This window comes from Nansenia antarctica (genome assembly GCF_963989245.1).
Source record: "Nansenia antarctica genome assembly, chromosome: 1".
Lineage (NCBI taxonomy): Eukaryota > Metazoa > Chordata > Actinopteri > Argentiniformes > Microstomatidae > Nansenia > Nansenia antarctica.
The window spans coordinates 51,659,373-51,676,872 of NC_137674.1; the positions used below are offsets into that span (position 1 = coordinate 51,659,373).

Genomic DNA, 17,500 nt, shown 5'->3' on the forward strand with positions numbered 1-17,500 from the left:
GTGATCTATCAACGGGGAATTCCAGTCCGAAGTGGTCTAGAAGAGTCTAGAAGCTCTTAGAAATGGTAAAACACATTTGAGATGTGGCGTACAGACTGAATGGGCCTAGTTAGCTTGTATATACAGTATTTTGTCAATTCCAAGTTGAACCAGTGGCTTGTTTTGCTGCAGATGGGGAGTGTTGTGATTGGCTGTAGATGGCTGTGTTGGCCCAATCGTTCGAATGTTCCAGAATGGTTGTGACTGGAGAGCACAGCGTGAGAAGCGTGTAGCTGATCACAAGCGTGCTGCCTCCCCCTCCAACCACGCGTGTCCCAGCACGCTCAAGTAGAATACTCCCTGATTAGACATTCTCAAGGGAAATTGCCTCAATTTATTCAAATTATTGTTTTGCCTTTTGTCTAAAGGCCAAGATATGTTTGGAAGTTGAACAATCTGTGTAAACTGTCATTACATGCTTCAGAAAATGAGTATGTGGGTGTGTATGTGTGTATGTGTGTGTGTGTGTGTATGTGTGTGTGTATGTGCATGTGTGTGTGTGTGTGTGTGTGTGTGTGTGTGTGTATGTGAACACAGTATATGTGTGGAGCGTCCGTAGGTAGGTAGGCTTAATCTACATAAACACTGTACCCTATGTTTATTTACCACTGTGTTCTTAGGTTAGTACTCATGCTGACTTTCCGCCCACGTGTTCAGATCACACTACATAAGTACCATACACACCGCATGAACATCACAACAAACTGTGTACATACATACAGTGAGACGCTACTCACTACAGGGGAGGCTGGCGGAGGTAGGAATCAGAGGACAGGCTTATTGTAATGCATGGATCGACATTCCTCATTCCGTTCCATGCATTCCGATGAGCCCGTCCTCCGATTTCTAAAGGGACTGACTTCTATAGCGCCTTATATAGCATGGCCTCTCATTCACCCGTTCACACACACATTCACACACCAATGGTGGCAAGCTACCATGCAAGGCGCCGGCCCGCTCATTGGGAGCAATTTGGGGTTAAGTGTTAAGGACACTTCGACATCGGCTCGAAGCGCCGATCTGCCGACCTTGTGATCATAAGACGCCGGCTCTACCTCCTGCGCCACAGCCGCCCCTAACTCACTCTCACCCTACGTCCCTAATTGAAGTACATTTCTGTAGCCTATGTGGTATTTTGCTCAAGTATTGTTGAGGAGAAAATCGTGAATATCGAAGCCTTTGTTTGGGAGGATAAGAAGTGCAGTGTCATCCTAAACATTACGCTACTGAAGCTAAGGTGTCTACACAAGGGGGGAAACACTCAGCAAAAGCATTTCCATTGTACAGAAAGCAGTGGAGGCTCGTGGAAGTAGAAATGAGGAGGACAGGCTCATTGGTAATGCATCATTTACCGTGCCCTGTTCTGTTCCGTGTAAGCTATTACAATGAGCCCGTCCTCTGACTCCGACCTCCACCAGCCTCCCTGTCTGTGTGACGCCTCAGTTACTCAACAGCAGCAACAGCATCGTACCAACTCCAGGTTGTTCATACCCCAGCGGTGGTGGTGGCAGCACACGTGGTTTTACCATTGCGTCGGTCCCGCAGTGGAAACGATCAAGTCAGACGACACTGATAGGAAGGACGCGCGTGTTCGCACAGGCGAGTGTTGGTTTAGCTACGAGCAGGGATAGGGTAGTGGAAAGAAACACAGGTGGGTCTAGAAGCTGGACACCGGACATGTAAATGCAATTTTTTCCGCTAAAGAAGGTGTGTAAACGCGATGTTCACCCAAGTTAAAGGTGTGTAAACGCTGTTTAAACGTGTTTACCCTCCCTTCCCATCACTGCCTATGATGTCATGCTAGAATGCTCATTTGGCTAGGACCGACGATTAGCATGTTCTCTTTCCTGCTGCAGTAGAGTCACTTCAAATCAACGTACTTGAACTTGTCGCAGGCCTATAACAATATAAAGCATCATCGTCTGCAACCTGATATACACACTTCAGATCTTGACGCTCTTGCTCCAAGCTGACACCTTTTGATACAATAATTCCTGTGATTTTTTTTATTTTATTTTTTTTGGGGGGGGGGAGATGACAAAGTGTTTGGGTTAAAAATAGTCTGATATGATATCTGCACGCTGTATGTAATTATTTATCACTCGCTAAAATACAAAGCAGATCAGAGGCGAATTAATGAATGGTTCTGGCGGGGCGATCACGTGAGGGGAATTAGACGTATTGATGATGAGGTCACTGGAGCAGACAGGAAGAGGATCCCTGTGGTGAGACCTGTCCTACTGGCGCAGAAGCTCTACTGTAGCATGATAACACACACACACACACACACACACACACACACACACGCACGCGGGGAAAAATCCCGTTGTTTTGATCCTTCACCCTGAATGTGTGAATAACCACCACTGAGGTGAGGGTCTGACACACTGAGGTGAGGGTCTGACACACTGAGGTGAGGGTTTGAGAGTTTAAACGTTTCACTGTGGTGCAGCAACAGACTGTTGTGTCAGCGTCAGTAAAGCAGGACCTACAGTACTACTACAACTAATACTACTACTACTGCTACTGCTACTGCTACTATTTCTACTACTACTACTACTACTACTACTACTACTACTACTACTACTACTACTACTACTACTACTGCTACTGCTACTGCTGCTGCTGCTACTGCTACTGCTACTGCTACTATTACTGCTACTGCTGCTGCTGCTACTGCTACTGCTACTGTTGCTGCTGCTGCTGCTGCTGCTACTACTACTACTACTACTACTACTACTACTACTACTACTACTACTACTACTACTACTACTACTACTACTACTACTACTACTACTACTACTACTACTACTACTGCTGCTGCTGCTGCTGCTGCTGCTGCTACTACTACTACTACTACTACTACTACTACTACTACTACTACTACTACTACTACTACTACTACTACTACTACTACTACTACTACTACTACTACTACTGTACTGTCCAGTTAGGATGGGGTGTGTTTCAGTGTGCATATTTTAGCCTATAAAATGGGACAAATGTGAAATGTTATTTTGAATGTTATTTAAATAATTATTAGTTATTATTAATTATTGATTATTAGATATTAGTAACATTATTTTGAGTTATGCCTCATAACTGCGTGGGAATTGTTTGAGTATAGAGACCAGTTGTGCGTAGGGATATTGGGGGATGTGATTAGGTGCTTAAATAGTGAGATACCGTGCGTATGGGTTCATTGTGTGATGCCAGGACTAGAGGGATGCCACGGTTAGTGTGTTTGATGCGTGCTTTGTGTAACATTTATATGCTTTGTGTTAGTAATTGAATGTGTCAGAGCTGTGTATTTATGTATGTTTTGTTGTCTGCATTCGCAGGTTTTACAATCTGTTCAATTTTCACTAAAATAAGAGAAAAACGAATTGAATGGTATCCGTGTCCTTCAGTCCAGCCTTTCGGTCGGCAAGTAGACCGAACAATTGTAAAACCTACGGCCCGGGCGTCAAAGAAATATCTTTGAAAAGATTCCCGAGGTGGTGGAGAAGTACATTGACAGCCACATTCAGAGAGGAGTTCTCCGTGGGACGAATACAAGCGTCGAGGGAACTCGGAAAAGTGGCTGCAATTAACCGGAGCTAGCTAGCCAGGCCTGCTGTCTGTGAAGCGTGTCTGTGCAGAGCCTACTGGAAAAGTGACAGTGTCGGCAGCGCGAGACAGCGAGAGAGGACAGCAAGACCAGGAAAGCGGTCGGGTAAGCAACAGCACTGACCAGCGAACTAATTCAAGCTGGATGTGTATAGAGACTTGCCTTGCTAGCCAGAGAGATTAAAGTGGGACTGACTGTGTCTGCTAAAGTGGCTAACCGGCGGAGTGATATATCCTAACTGTGCAAGGAGGAGCCCTAGTGCGTCGCAGAAACCAGGAAGTAAATATACGCAGAAGATCCGGAGTTTCAAAATAAGAGTCCCATGTATTCTTGAAGTAACCAGGAAGTAAAAATACACAGAAGATCCGGAGTTTCAAAATAAGAGTCCCATTTATTCTGGCAGTAAATAAATGTCAGTTTTGACTGTAAAACGTCACAGTTGAATAAAACGAAAATAAAAACACTAAGTGAGCAGTTTGAAGGGACTTTAACATTAAATATTTAAACATTGATAGCCTGTGAAAAGAGAAGGAAAATGGCTGAAGAGGACCAGTCCGTAGCTCAACTGAAAAAAGAGAGAAATTCAGCTAAATCCAACTTTAGCAAAAAATCTGCCTTCATGCTCCGCGTTATACCCTCCATGGTCGAGAGCGAATTAAAGGTCCAGTGGCAGGCTTTCTCTAATGAAGCTGAGAAGCTCCTGGCAGCCAATAGTAGCTATGAAGAGGGTCTGCTTGCAGAAGCGGAAGAGGACCCCACCAAACTATCAGAACAACAGACGAGAGACATCGAGAAGGTGAGCAGAGACTGCATGACTAAATTGTCGGAGGTTGGCGATCTCGTAAAACTCCATCTGTGGTCAAGATACGGTGAAAGAAGAGTGTTGTTCGCGATCAGGGAGGCTGAGCGAGCTAAAGAAGAGACAGAAGAGGTCCCATTGGGCCAGCTAGACCATGACTGCCACGAGAGACAAGTGCACCATTTAGAGGAGCTCACTACAGGAGCAGAGAAAGAACTCTCTGTCTGGAGAGACTGGGCCCCTGTCGCTGCTATAGAAGACGTGGAGAGACGGCTGCATCATTTGATGTCCTCAAAGAACAAGCTCAGGCGAGATAGGAAAAGCTCGAAAGGCAACTGAGGAAGAAGACCGCGCCCGCCGCACAACAGCTGAAGGAGAGCGCCAGAGGGCTGAAGAGGAAGAACGCGCCAGACGCGCCCAGCTTATCCTGGCTCAACAGGCGGAGACTGAAGCACGGGCAGAGCTTGTTAAAGCCCAGCAAAAAGCGTTGGAGGAGACTCAAGCAGGCGCACGGGGTGGAAATGCAGCTACGAGAGGCATTCCAAAAGTGAGGCTGAAGCCTACAAGTCTCCCGACGTTTAGAGGTAGCATTCGGGAATACTACCGCTGGAGGAAGGATTGGGAAATCCTACAGGAACAAGGCGATCCCTCCGGATCTCCGGAAGTTAAGAAGTTTCAACTTCTGGAAAGTATAGAAGAGACAATAGTGAAGGATCTTAGGCTCGCGAGCCACAATACTGCCGAAGATGTCTTCAGGGTGCTAGAGAGTCGTTTCGGAAACAAGAATGCAATCACCAACCTGATCGTAGCAGAGCTGCAGAAGATTTCTCCAGTCAAAGAGCACCAATTCAGAAAGGTGATCGATCTGATCCGAATCACAGAGAAAGCTCTAGCAGACCTTAAAGATCTTGACAATGAAGTAGCCATCAAAAACCCTCTGGTGACTGGAGCCATTGAGAACAAACTGCCACTCACTTTGAAAAAGGAGTGGCTTACTTTCAAAATAGACCCCCGAAATGGTTTCCAGCCGGAGAGATACTTTGACACCTTCCTGGACTTCCTACAAAAGCAGGAAAGCATCCTCGAACAGTTGGAGCAGATGGAGATCACGGAGATCCCAGAGAAGAAGACTGAGAAGAAGTTTGCTTTCACTAGAGCCACTGAGAGAGGCAGCGCTGATGACAATTGTGTTCTGTGCGAAGATAAACACAGAAGTAGGCTGTTCACCTGTAAGAAGTTCAGAGGCCTCGACTTGGCAGCAAGAAAGGCCGCGGTGAAGAAGTCTAGAGCCTGCCGGCTGTGCCTTTCATCACATGGCGCTGACGGAGAGTGTAACCTTAAATTCCTCTGCACCAAGAGAGGCTGCAAAGAAGGAGAGTCGTCAGACCACCATTACCTTCTCTGCCCCAATAGAGACAGTAAGAGGGATGGTGGGGAAAAGAGAGAAACTCCAAGTAGCGGCGTTGAACGTGCAAGGAGGTTAACCGTTGAACAGGAAGAGGTCTTGTCCCAACTCGCTCCAGAGATTGCGCAAAAAGTCAGGAAAGCCTTCACAAATAAGACAGCAGTTACGAGCTGCACTAAAGCAAAAGCCGGGAAGCTCCTGGAAGAAAATGGAATAAAGGAGTGTCCGGTAATAATGATGCTCCTGGAGGTCACTGCTAATGACGGGCAACAAATTGGTGCTCTGATAGACCTAGCATCAGATACAAATTACATTACCCACGCGGCTGCAAGTAGGCTTGGCCTGAAGAGCGAGAAAATCACGCTAGTGGTGCAGGGCGTCGGAGGGATGACTGTGACAGCCAACACCAGAAGGTACCTCCTGAAGGTGAGGTTCAGGACCCCGGAAGGTGAAAGAGCCCACCAGTTGGTCTGCTACGGCTTAGATGAAATAGCCAAGGTGCACCATGCCATCGAACCACAGCAACTGAAAAGGTTCTTCCCCGAGGTCAAGACCCAGGAGTTGGTCCGGCCAAGGAGTATTGAGCTCCTCATCAGCCAAAGAGAGGGGCGGCTGGTTCCCTGTCCCATGAAGGTAGTAGGAGACCTGGTCCTGTGGGAAGGCCCACTTGGAAAGATTGTGAGTGGGACGCATCCCAATCTGTTTGAAGATGTGGAGACGGTGACCTACGAGTCCAAGACACACTTCGCCCGATCAATGAGAACAGCAGCGGCCAAGTATGAGGAAATCGTCAAGTGTATCGGGTGCTGCGAAGAGACCAGGGAGAGTGGACTGAGGCAGGAAAGCGACTCCAGAGTCCGGAGCTCAATGGCAACCAACAAAGAAGTGTTGGAATGGTGGAAGTGGGAGAGCATCGGGGCAGCCTGTGAACCCAAATGCGGGGGATGTCGTTGTGGAGCGTGCCAGCCGGGTGGAAAAGAGATGACCCTGGCGGAGGAAAAGGAGCTGGAGAGGATAAAGGAGGGTCTGTCCTATGTCGCCAGCGATCACCACAGCGATGCTCCACATTGGGATGCTAGTTACCCTTGGACAGAGGATCCATCCAGTCTACCGAACAACAGAGGAGCTGTGATGGCAACATTCCTAAGAACGGAGAAACACCTCCTGAAACAGCCGGAGTGGCGAACTGCCTACGGAGAGCAGGTTCACGAGATGGTAAGGAGGGGCGCAGCAGTGAGGCTCACACCAGAGAAGATTCAAGAGTGGAAAGGCCCGGTTTGGTACGTGAGCCACCTGGTTGCACCCAATCCCCATTCTGTGACAACACCGGTCCGGTTAGTGTGGAACAGTAGCCAATCATACAAAGGTGTCAGCATGAACGACCTTCTGTTAAAGGGGCCAGACGTGTTGAACCCCATCAGGGCTGTGCTCCTGCGGTTTCGGACTGGGGAGCACGCGGCCCTGGGCGACATCACCAAAATGTACAACTCTGTGTGGCTGAAGGACCAAGAGGTACACCTGCACAGGTTCCTTTGGAGAGACGATCCTGAAGAGGACATCGGGGAGTATGCCATCACGAGGGTGAACATTGGAGACCGTCCTGCTGGTTGCATTGCTCAACTGGCAATGAGGGAGACAGCAGGGCTACCTCAGTTCATTGAAAGGGAGGAAGAGCGTCGTGTCTTGGAGAAAGACAGCTACGTCGACGACATCTTGACTTCCCATGATGATCTGGAGATGCTCGACACCATCACGAGTGGAGTGGAGGAGATCTTGAGAGCTGGAGGGTTCTTTCTAAAGCCGTGGGTCCGGTCTGGCCAAGGTGGGAGGAGAAAGGACGACGCCAGAACCTGTGGAGGGGAGAGGCCTGGAGCGACATCCAAAACCCTGGTGCTACCGAATCAGCTGAAAGACGAGGATAATAAGGCCCTTGGCATTAGGTATCTCGTGGATTCCGACCAGCTCTACATGGTGACATCAGTAAACTTCTCCAAGAGAAAAGGAAAGATGAGGACAGGCCTCAACCTCAAGGTAGAAGAAGTCCGGGAGAATACACCCAACGGCTTGTCGAGGAGAGAGCTGCTGAGCCAAGTGGCTGCTCTACCAGATCCAATTGGCCTGGTGTCCCCGGCCAAACAAAAAGGAAACATCCTTGTAAGAAGAGCCTTCCAAGAGGCAGGAGGCGGGAGCTCAGCCAAGGAAACGTGGGACCCTGGGAAGACAGGGTCTCCAACCGAGTGGTCGTCCTCCACCGGGATGTCAGGAGGATGGTTGTTCTCCTCCCCATTGAGGAACAAGGGACATTGGTAGCCTCCCTAGACTAGTAGCTAGATCGGCTAGGTGGGAGGTGTACTGTCCAGTTAGGATGGGGTGTGTTTCAGTGTGCATATTTTAGCCTATAAAATGGGACAAATGTGAAATGTTATTTTGAATGTTATTTAAATAATTATTAGTTATTATTAATTATTGATTATTAGATATTAGTAACATTATTTTGAGTTATGCCTCATAACTGCGTGGGAATTGTTTGAGTATAGAGACCAGTTGTGCGTAGGGATATTGGGGGATGTGATTAGGTGCTTAAATAGTGAGATACCGTGCGTATGGGTTCATTGTGTGATGCCAGGACTAGAGGGATGCCACGGTTAGTGTGTTTGATGCGTGCTTTGTGTAACATTTATATGCTTTGTGTTAGTAATTGAATGTGTCAGAGCTGTGTATTTATGTATGTTTTGTTGTCTGCATTCGCAGGTTTTACAATCTGTTCAATTTTCACTAAAATAAGAGAAAAACGAATTGAATGGTATCCGTGTCCTTCAGTCCAGCCTTTCGGTCGGCAAGTAGACCGAACAACTACTACTACTATTACTGCTACTACTACTACTACTACTACTACTACTACTACTACTACTACTACTACTACTACTACTACTACTACTGTTACTACTACTACTGTTACTACTACTACTACTACTGTTACTACTATACTACTGCTAATACTACTACTACTACTACTGCTGCTACTACTACTACTGTTACTACTACTACTACTACTACTATTACTACTACTACTGATACTGATACTACTAATACTACTACTACTACTACTACTACTACTACTACTACTACTACTACTACTACTACTACTACTACTGCTACTACTACTACTACTACTACTACTACTACTACTACTACTACTGTTACTACTACTACTACTACTACTACCACTATTACAGTGGATGTAGTAGACCTCTGATTTCTACTTCCACCAGCCTCCCCTGCCGACCAGACCCTTATGTACTGTTAGAACACTATTGTTGTGACTCAGTCGACTGCAGCTCTGTGTTGTCATGTTAATTCTGTCTCATGTTAACTCTGTCTCTTTGACAGTCGTCAGGTGTTCCTGTGTTATCTCCTCACACAGAGAGCACAGCTGTCGATCCTGTCATTAAAAAGTGGGGTGACAGGTTCTGCTAGGAGTGTGTGTGTGTGTGTGTGTGGACACGGTCTGTGTGCGTGTGTGTGTGTGTATGTGTGTGTGTGTGTGTGTGTGTGGACGTGTTTCACCTGAGCGAAGACACACACACACCCACACACACTCACACACACACACACACACACACACACGCACTCCTAGTGTAGAGTGCAGCCAGCGGGTAGCAGAGGTGTCAGTCTCCCCTGCCCCCCGCCCCCTGCACCCCCCCCCCCCGCACCCCCACAGACAGGAACTCCATTACCTGTGGTAGCGCGCTGAGAGGGGGGGGTGGGAGCCGCCTGCCGAGCGTTTGTGAAAACACTTTACCGCCGTCAACAACGCACGGCTCCATCACTTCCTCCTTCACCCCCCCGTTCTCACCAGGCACTGCAGTCAAACTTTATACAACACAGAGGAGGGTGTGTGTGTGTGTGAGTGTGTTTGTGTGTATACGTGTGCGTGTGAGTGTGCGCGTGCGGGTGTGTGTGTGTGCATGCGTGTGTGTGAAGACGGAGAGACATGAGATAGGCATGTTTGTTTTGTTACTTGGGAGCTTCACTTGAATATCCATGTCGGCATATTTCCCAGATAGGGAACCAGACCCTCAGCCCTGTTCACTGTACAGTCGGTGTGTGTCGGTTACCCTGATTTGCGACGTTTGTCTCCTGTGTTTACCTAGCTGCGTTACTGTCGCCTACTCACAAGTCACGTGACTGTGCAGAACAAAGCTCTCCGTCTAAGAAGCGTCTTCCAGGCAGCCAGAGTGTTCTCTTAGGGTTTTTTGACGACTGAACGAATGGACTATCTCCCTCCTGAATGGACCGCATACGTACGTTGGATCCAATCTAAAGCTAACTATAGGTACATTATGTGGTCCTGCAGTGTCATCGTGGGTGTCTTTGTATCCCAGCATGGGGTTGAACATGGCCTCCCTCCTCCTCTATTGTGAGCCTTTCTACCACCCCCATCATCCGGATGAGTCTCCTACATGAACTGCATTTTCAACACAACAAAAGGAAGCTTCCATTTTATGCTTTGATTGCATCTAAAGACTGTATAAGAAGGTACCCCCCACCCACACACACGCACACGTAAGCACACACACACACAAGCACACACACATGCAAGCACACACACACACACGCAAGCACACACACACACACGCAAGCACACACACACACAAGCGCACAAACACACGCAAGCACACACACACACACACACACACAAGCACACACACACACACAAGCACACAAACGCACGCAAGCACACACACACACACACACACACACAAGCACACACACAAACACAACAACAAAAACAAACAAAAATCGTCCCTAATAACAAAAACTGTTAACAGCTTTTTGCTGATGTGCAGAGCATTGTGATTTCTCATTATGAGATATTACTTAGAGTAACAGAAGTCTTTTGTAGTATTGTGCCCCATAGTCTCACGTGATAGGACAACCTGCAGGATAGTATTGTATTGTATCCTATCAAATCGTTTTATTCAGATCTTATCGTATCTTATCGTACAGAGCTCCATAGTCTCACCTGATAGGACGTATGATACAGTCTCACCTGATAGGACGTATGATATAGTACAGTCTCACCTAATAGGACGTATCATATAGTACAGTCTCACCTGATAGGACGTATCATATAGTACAGTGCTACAGAAACTTCCTATCTTAAGTCCTAAGTTAAGATAGGAAAGTAGAATATAGGATAAGTCTGGTATTACAGAAGCAAATCCTAACTAACTTTAGGAATCCTATCTTATTTACTTCATCCTATCTTATCTCATCCTAAATATTAAATCCAACGTCGGTTATCAACGTTTATGTCTGTTACCTAGCAACCAATGGTACTTCCATCTCGCTCAGCTCCTTTGTAAGGTAGCCTATTCGGTTGTTAAGTCGTGACGTGTTTCCGGGTCCAACGTTGGCTGAGGCGCTACGGTAATAATAATAATTAATTATAAGTATAAGTATAAGTATAGCGCTTTTCCGAGGCTCAAAGACGCTGACAATATGGGAAAAACGGGAAGGTGCTGTGTCCCTTGTTGTATGAATAGATCCCAGTCTAAAAAACGATTGAACTGTCATTCTACCGCTGTAGTACACTGGTACTCTGGTGCGGGGAATTTCTGGTTTGGACCCGGAAATGGCTAAACATCACGCATGACGTCAGACTTACCGAATAGTCTCACCTGACCACCTCCACCAGACCTCCATAGTCTCACCTGATAGGACCACCTCCACCAGATCTCCCTCCAGGATGTCGGCAGCACACCTGACCAGCTGGAGGACGTTCTCCGAGCCCGGGTCGTGGCGGAACAGCAGGATCTTGTCGTACATCCCATAGAAGCCACACTCAGGGAACTGGAGAGAGAGATGGAGGGATGGAGAGAGAGAAGGAGGGAGAGAGATGGACATGGTGGGGAGAGAGATGAGAGGGAGATAGAGAGAGAGGGGGGGAGAGAGAGAGAGATGGGGGGAGAGAGAGAGAGAGATGGACACGGTGGGGAGAGAGAGGAGAGGGAGATAGAAAGAGAGCGATGAGAGGGTGGGGAGAGAGAGATGGAGAGAGAGAGAGATGGACATGATGGGGAGGGAGAGAGAGAGATGGAGAGAGAAATGGACATGATGGGGAGAGAGAGGAGAGGGAGATAGAGAGAGAGCGATGGAGAGGGTGGGGAGAGAGAGATGGACATGATGGGGAGGGAGAGAGAGAGATGGAGAGAGAGAGATGGACATGATGGGGAGAGAGAGGAGAGGGAGATAGAGAGAGAGCGATGGAGAGGGTGGGGAGAGAGAAATGGACATGATGGGGAGAGAGAGGAGAGGGAGATAGAGAGAGAGCGATGGAGAGGGTGGGGAGAGAGAGATGGACATGATGGGGAGGGAGAGAGAGAGATGGAGAGAGAGAGATGGACATGATGGGGAGAGAGAGGAGAGGGAGATGGAGACGGAGACGGAGAGAAAGAGCAAGAGAGAGGAGGGGGGGGTCGAGAGACGGTTAGATAACCTTGTTAATGTCGTATTGATTCGCTGATTAAAGAAGATGACAAATAATGGTTGCTAATGGTCGACTTTGCTGTGAACACCTCCAGATGTAGGTCATTCATTTACTACGGGACACAAGTTAGCGCATCAACAAAGCCATGTGATATAACACCGTAATACTTCTAGTAATAGAGCTGCAGCTGTCCACGGCGTACACGTGTGCGTAGGCACGGCGACACGACGCTGAACCTTCCAGAACACCAACACCGTCTACCCTATAGGCAGCATTAGGCCGTGAAAAATAAAAAACAACCTCATGATGTCTGAGTGGACGAAACGACCAGGAAGAATGACGCGTTTGTTACCAAATCGGATTAGCCTAGCTAGCAGCTGGTGTTTTTTTTGGTCCAATCACGAGCGACGGACGACATGGGCCGGGCCGATGATGTAACGAAATACATCCCCGACGACCTGGGGGGGTCAAGGTTCATCTGGGATCTTTACGAAACTCGTCTCTCTCATCGCCGTCTCCTTTCAGGAAGGAGACAGACAGGTTACAGCAGACAGGTTACAGCAGACAGGTTACAGCAGAGTAATACTGCGTTGGTGTTTGTCCTTCGTGGATTCTGGGCCTGCGTTAGTTCCGTTATGAAGAGGAACTGGGTCCTCGCACGCATCTGATCACAAACATCGGGTGATGATCTTTTCCATTCATTTGGGATGGGGGGGGGGGGGGGGCATACAACTGAACACATGGCATACTGACTGCCAATGGCCCCTGGCCTGAGCTGGATTACTCTTCCTGCCACGACTGGTGAATCGATGATTCACTTGCTTAGTCAAATGTAGCGATTGTAAGTCGCTTTGGAATAAGGCGACTGCTAAATGCCCAGAATGTGAATGTTAAAAAATGTATGGCATGCAATCAACGACATGGACTAATCATAACATGGACTACACACAACGACATGGACTAATCACAAACACACACCCTGTTTGAGGCGGTGAAATAAAAAATAAAAAAATAAAAACAGTGTACTGTCCCTTTAAGCAAACATCCAATAATACATCCAGTTGCCTAGGGAGCGCACATCAAGAGGGGCGCACTTGTACCATAGCTCTCTTTAGAAAACAGTTAGAAACGACCTGTGCCTTGATTCAATTCAGAGGCAGGGGGAAGGAGGGGTGGAGGCCCCCCCAGCCAGGGAACAAAGCCAAGCCCTCTATCAAGGAGAACATAGAACATTACAACATCATCATTTGAAATCAAACTGCAACCGCCATTCATATCTAATCCTCACCATCCATTCACCTAATCCTTCCCCTCCATCTGCTGTGTGAAGGTAGTATACAGTATAATACAATAATACATGCTTCTTTAGCTGATGCCTTTATCAAAAGCGACTTACAGTCGCAGTGCGCGCATACATTTTTCAGTATGGTCCCGAACCGGGAAACAAACCCGCAACCTAAGGGTGGTTACAGCCATGCTCTAGCGCCTGTGTGTGATGCGTGGTGTGGGATCTCCATGATGTTTCTACGTGCCTGTTTAGAAATCTGTCTACGTGTACTACGGTGGTCTCGGGGAGTTCAGAAATGACCCCCCCCCCCCCCGCATATCAAATAAAAAAAAGGTATGTAGTCATTTGTAATGCAGTGCTTCAGGTCCAAACATGGCTGTTTTTCTGTGGGGTTTTTTGTTACATTTACTCGACGGTTACAGGAGACACCCGACAGTGTGCCGATCGATCCCGTGTCCGAGAAAAGAACAACATATTGACTGACCCCGCGGCTCTGTTGGGCGAGCGGGGCGACGCTCCACACACCATTGATCCACGCTCCGTCTGGTGACAGCAATATACTGTACCCAACCGACCAATCACAGGGTCCCGTCGACCTGTCAAGGGTACAAGAGGACCTGCTGTAGTACTGGGTCACTTAATCGCCTTCATGTTTTCTTGATGACGGGATTAGGATTCATTCGTTGGACGACACACGTACACGAATACAAATCTAGGGGTTTAAAGTGTGTTTAGGTCTTAATCCGTCGTCAAGCGAGAGCTGGAGAGAGAGAGAATGGGGGGGGGGAGAAAGAGGGAGAGATTGAGAGAGAAAGACAGAGGGGGGGGGGAGAGAGAGAGGGAGAGGGAGAGAGAGAGAGGGAGAGAGAGAGAGGGGGAGAGAGAGAGAGAAAGGGAGAGAGGGAGAGAGAGAGAGGGAGAGAGAGAGAGAGAGGTAGAGAGAGGGAGAGAGAGAGAGAGAGAGAGAGGGAGGGATAGGGAGGGAGAGAGAGAGGGAGGGATAGGGAGGGAGAGAGAGAGAGGGAGAGAGAGAGAGAGGTAGAGAGAGAGAGAGAGGGAGGGATAGGGAGGGAGAGAGAGAGAGGGAGGGATAGGGAGGGAGAGAGAGAGAGGGAGAGAGAGAGAGGTAGAGAGAGAGAGAGGGAGGGATAGGGAGGGAGAGAGAGAGAGGGAGGGATAGGGAGGGAGAGAGAGAGAGGGAGAGAGAGAGAGAGGTAGAGAGAGAGAGAGGGAGGGATAGGGAGGGAGAGAGAGAGAGGGAGGGATAGGGAGGGAGAGAGAGAGAGGGAGAGAGAGAGAGAGGTAGAGAGAGAGAGAGGGAGGGATAGGGAGGGAGAGAGAGAGAGGGAGGGATAGGGAGGGAGAGAGAGAGCGATGCAGGCCGGACATGATGTACAGTTAGTATTGAGCCATTGTTAGTTATTGAGCCACGAGTTATCCTTGGACAGTATTGGTTTTGTATTGTGTGAATATGTGTGTTATACAAACGCATAACACCACTGTAACCTCATTCACTCCCCTCAGAGACACACACTGCAGAGAGAGAGACAACAATCCTCAATCCCATTTCTGGGATTGTCAAATCTTTCCTGTAATCCAATCAGACGACAGTAGACAGTTGTAACTCCCTTGTTTTATCGTTCATCAGCCGGATAGCGTACTTGTCTGAGCACGCGGCAGAGAGACGGGAGGAGGGTAAAGACTGAGGGAGGTTTCACAACACCACAAAGACAGCAGAGACCTCACGTAGCACGATAGCTGCAGGGGAGGCTAGGGGAGGGAGAAATCGGAGGACAGGCTCATTGTAATTGGAATGCACGGAAAGGAAGGATCTACCTTCATGACAGTAGACAGCTAATATCCAAACATCAACCCTCCCTCCCATCCCTCAGTCACCCTAACCCTAACAATCTGCAACAGCAACAGCACGAATATGTTTGTTTGCCTGATTCATATTGGAACAGCTCCCCTCAGTAGGAAAAAAAAAACGCTCCATCTCAGTTCATAGCCGATAATAACACCCTCGACAAAGACGTTCAGACAGACAGACTGACTGAGGAAAGGTCCCGAGGTCGCCATGACAGCGGCGCCACTGTAACAGTAGGGTTGCCGTGGAAACGGAACCCAAGGTTTTTCTTCTCCTCTCCTCTCCTCTCTAGTGCGACTGAAACGCTGTTCATTTATCTGACACACCGAGAGGGAGACAGGGAAGGGATACGCACGTATAGAGGCTACTTCTTCCCCCCCCCCCCCCCCCCCCCCCACACACACACACATCATTGTCGCCCCTGGCTATCACACCTACGCCGTACCCTACCCTACCATACATACATACATACATACATACATACATACATACATACATACATACATACATACATACATACATACATTCATACATTCATACATTCATACATTCATACCTACCTACATTCATACATACATACATTCATACATACCTTCCTACCTACCTACCTTCATACATACCTTCCTACCTACCTACCTACCTTCATACATACCTTCCTACCTACCTACCTACATTCATACCTACCTACCTACCTACATACCTACCTACCTACCTACCTACATACCTACCTACATACCTACCTATCTACCTACCTACCTACCTACATACCTACCTACCTATCTACCTACCTACCTACCTACCTACCTACCTACCTACCTACATACCTACCTACCTACCTACCGACCACCTACCTACATACATTCATACACCAGTCCTGTAGTTCAACATACAATAGCCAATAAAAAGCGAGGAAGCGATGTCGAGTTGCTAGGCTGTTTTAAACATTGAGTTGTACGTGTCTGTCTGTCTCCTGAGCCTGGCTGCTGCCAGTGTCCAGGTCCAGCAGCCTCCTGTATGATCAGTGTATGATCAGAGTATGATCAGTGTATTATCAGTGTATGATCAGTGTATTATCAGTGTATTATCAGAGTATTATCAGAGTATGATCTTTGAGGTGAAGCCAAAGGCCGTTTCCTCTTATGCTCAGATGGCCAATAAAGTTATATTCAAATGCATTCCATTCTATTCAGTTTCATTCCATTCCGTTCCATTTATATAAATACCATTTCATTCTATTCAATGCTATTCCCTTCTATGCTATTCAATGCTATTATATTATATGATATTCTATTCCATGTTATTCTATTCTATTCTATTCTATTCTATTCAATGCTATTCTATTCTATTCTATTCAATGCTATTCTATTCTATTCTATGCAATGTTATTCTATTCTATTCTATTCAATGCTATTCTATTATATTCAATTCTATTGTATTCAATTCTATTGTACTGTATTGTATTACATTATATTATATTATATTCCATTCTATTGTATTGTATTGTATTGTATTGTATTATATTGTATTGTATTCCATTGTATTCTATTGTATTCTATTGTAGTATATTCCATTGTATTATATTCTATTCCATTGTATGCTATTGTATTGTGTTCTATTGTATTCTATTCCATTCTATTCCATTCTATTCTATTCTATTCTATTCTATTCTATTCTATTCTATTGCATTGTATTGTATTGTATTGTATTGTATTGTATTGTATTGTATTGTATTGTATTGTATTGTATTCCATTCATATTCATTCTGTTCCCTCCTATTCCAGAGCCTGCGGAGGCCAGAGGTAACCCTGCAGCGTAGATAGAGGAAGTGTGGATAATGACTCCACATCCTGATTTCACTAAATCAATGAGTTGAGAGAACAAGCAGGATCGTGAGGAAAACAAAGGAATGGGGAATAACACGACACTCTGGAGACGGACATGATATGTCAATGTTCATTTTGTTGAACATATTCATCATACCGCTTTCAATATCCTCTGG

General features: G+C 47.0%; 1 protein-coding gene across 1 annotated transcript in view; it reads right to left on the bottom strand.

Annotated features, from left to right (window-relative positions):
• prkd1 (protein kinase D1) overlaps positions 1-17,500 on the bottom strand; it is a gene marked incomplete at both ends in the record, with an annotated part of 58,379 nt that overhangs the window by 27,238 nt on the left and 13,641 nt on the right. Inside the window, 1 exon segment of the mRNA XM_080549032.1 lies at positions 11,571-11,709. Within this exon segment, the coding sequence (XP_080405158.1) occupies positions 11,571-11,709 (139 nt within the window).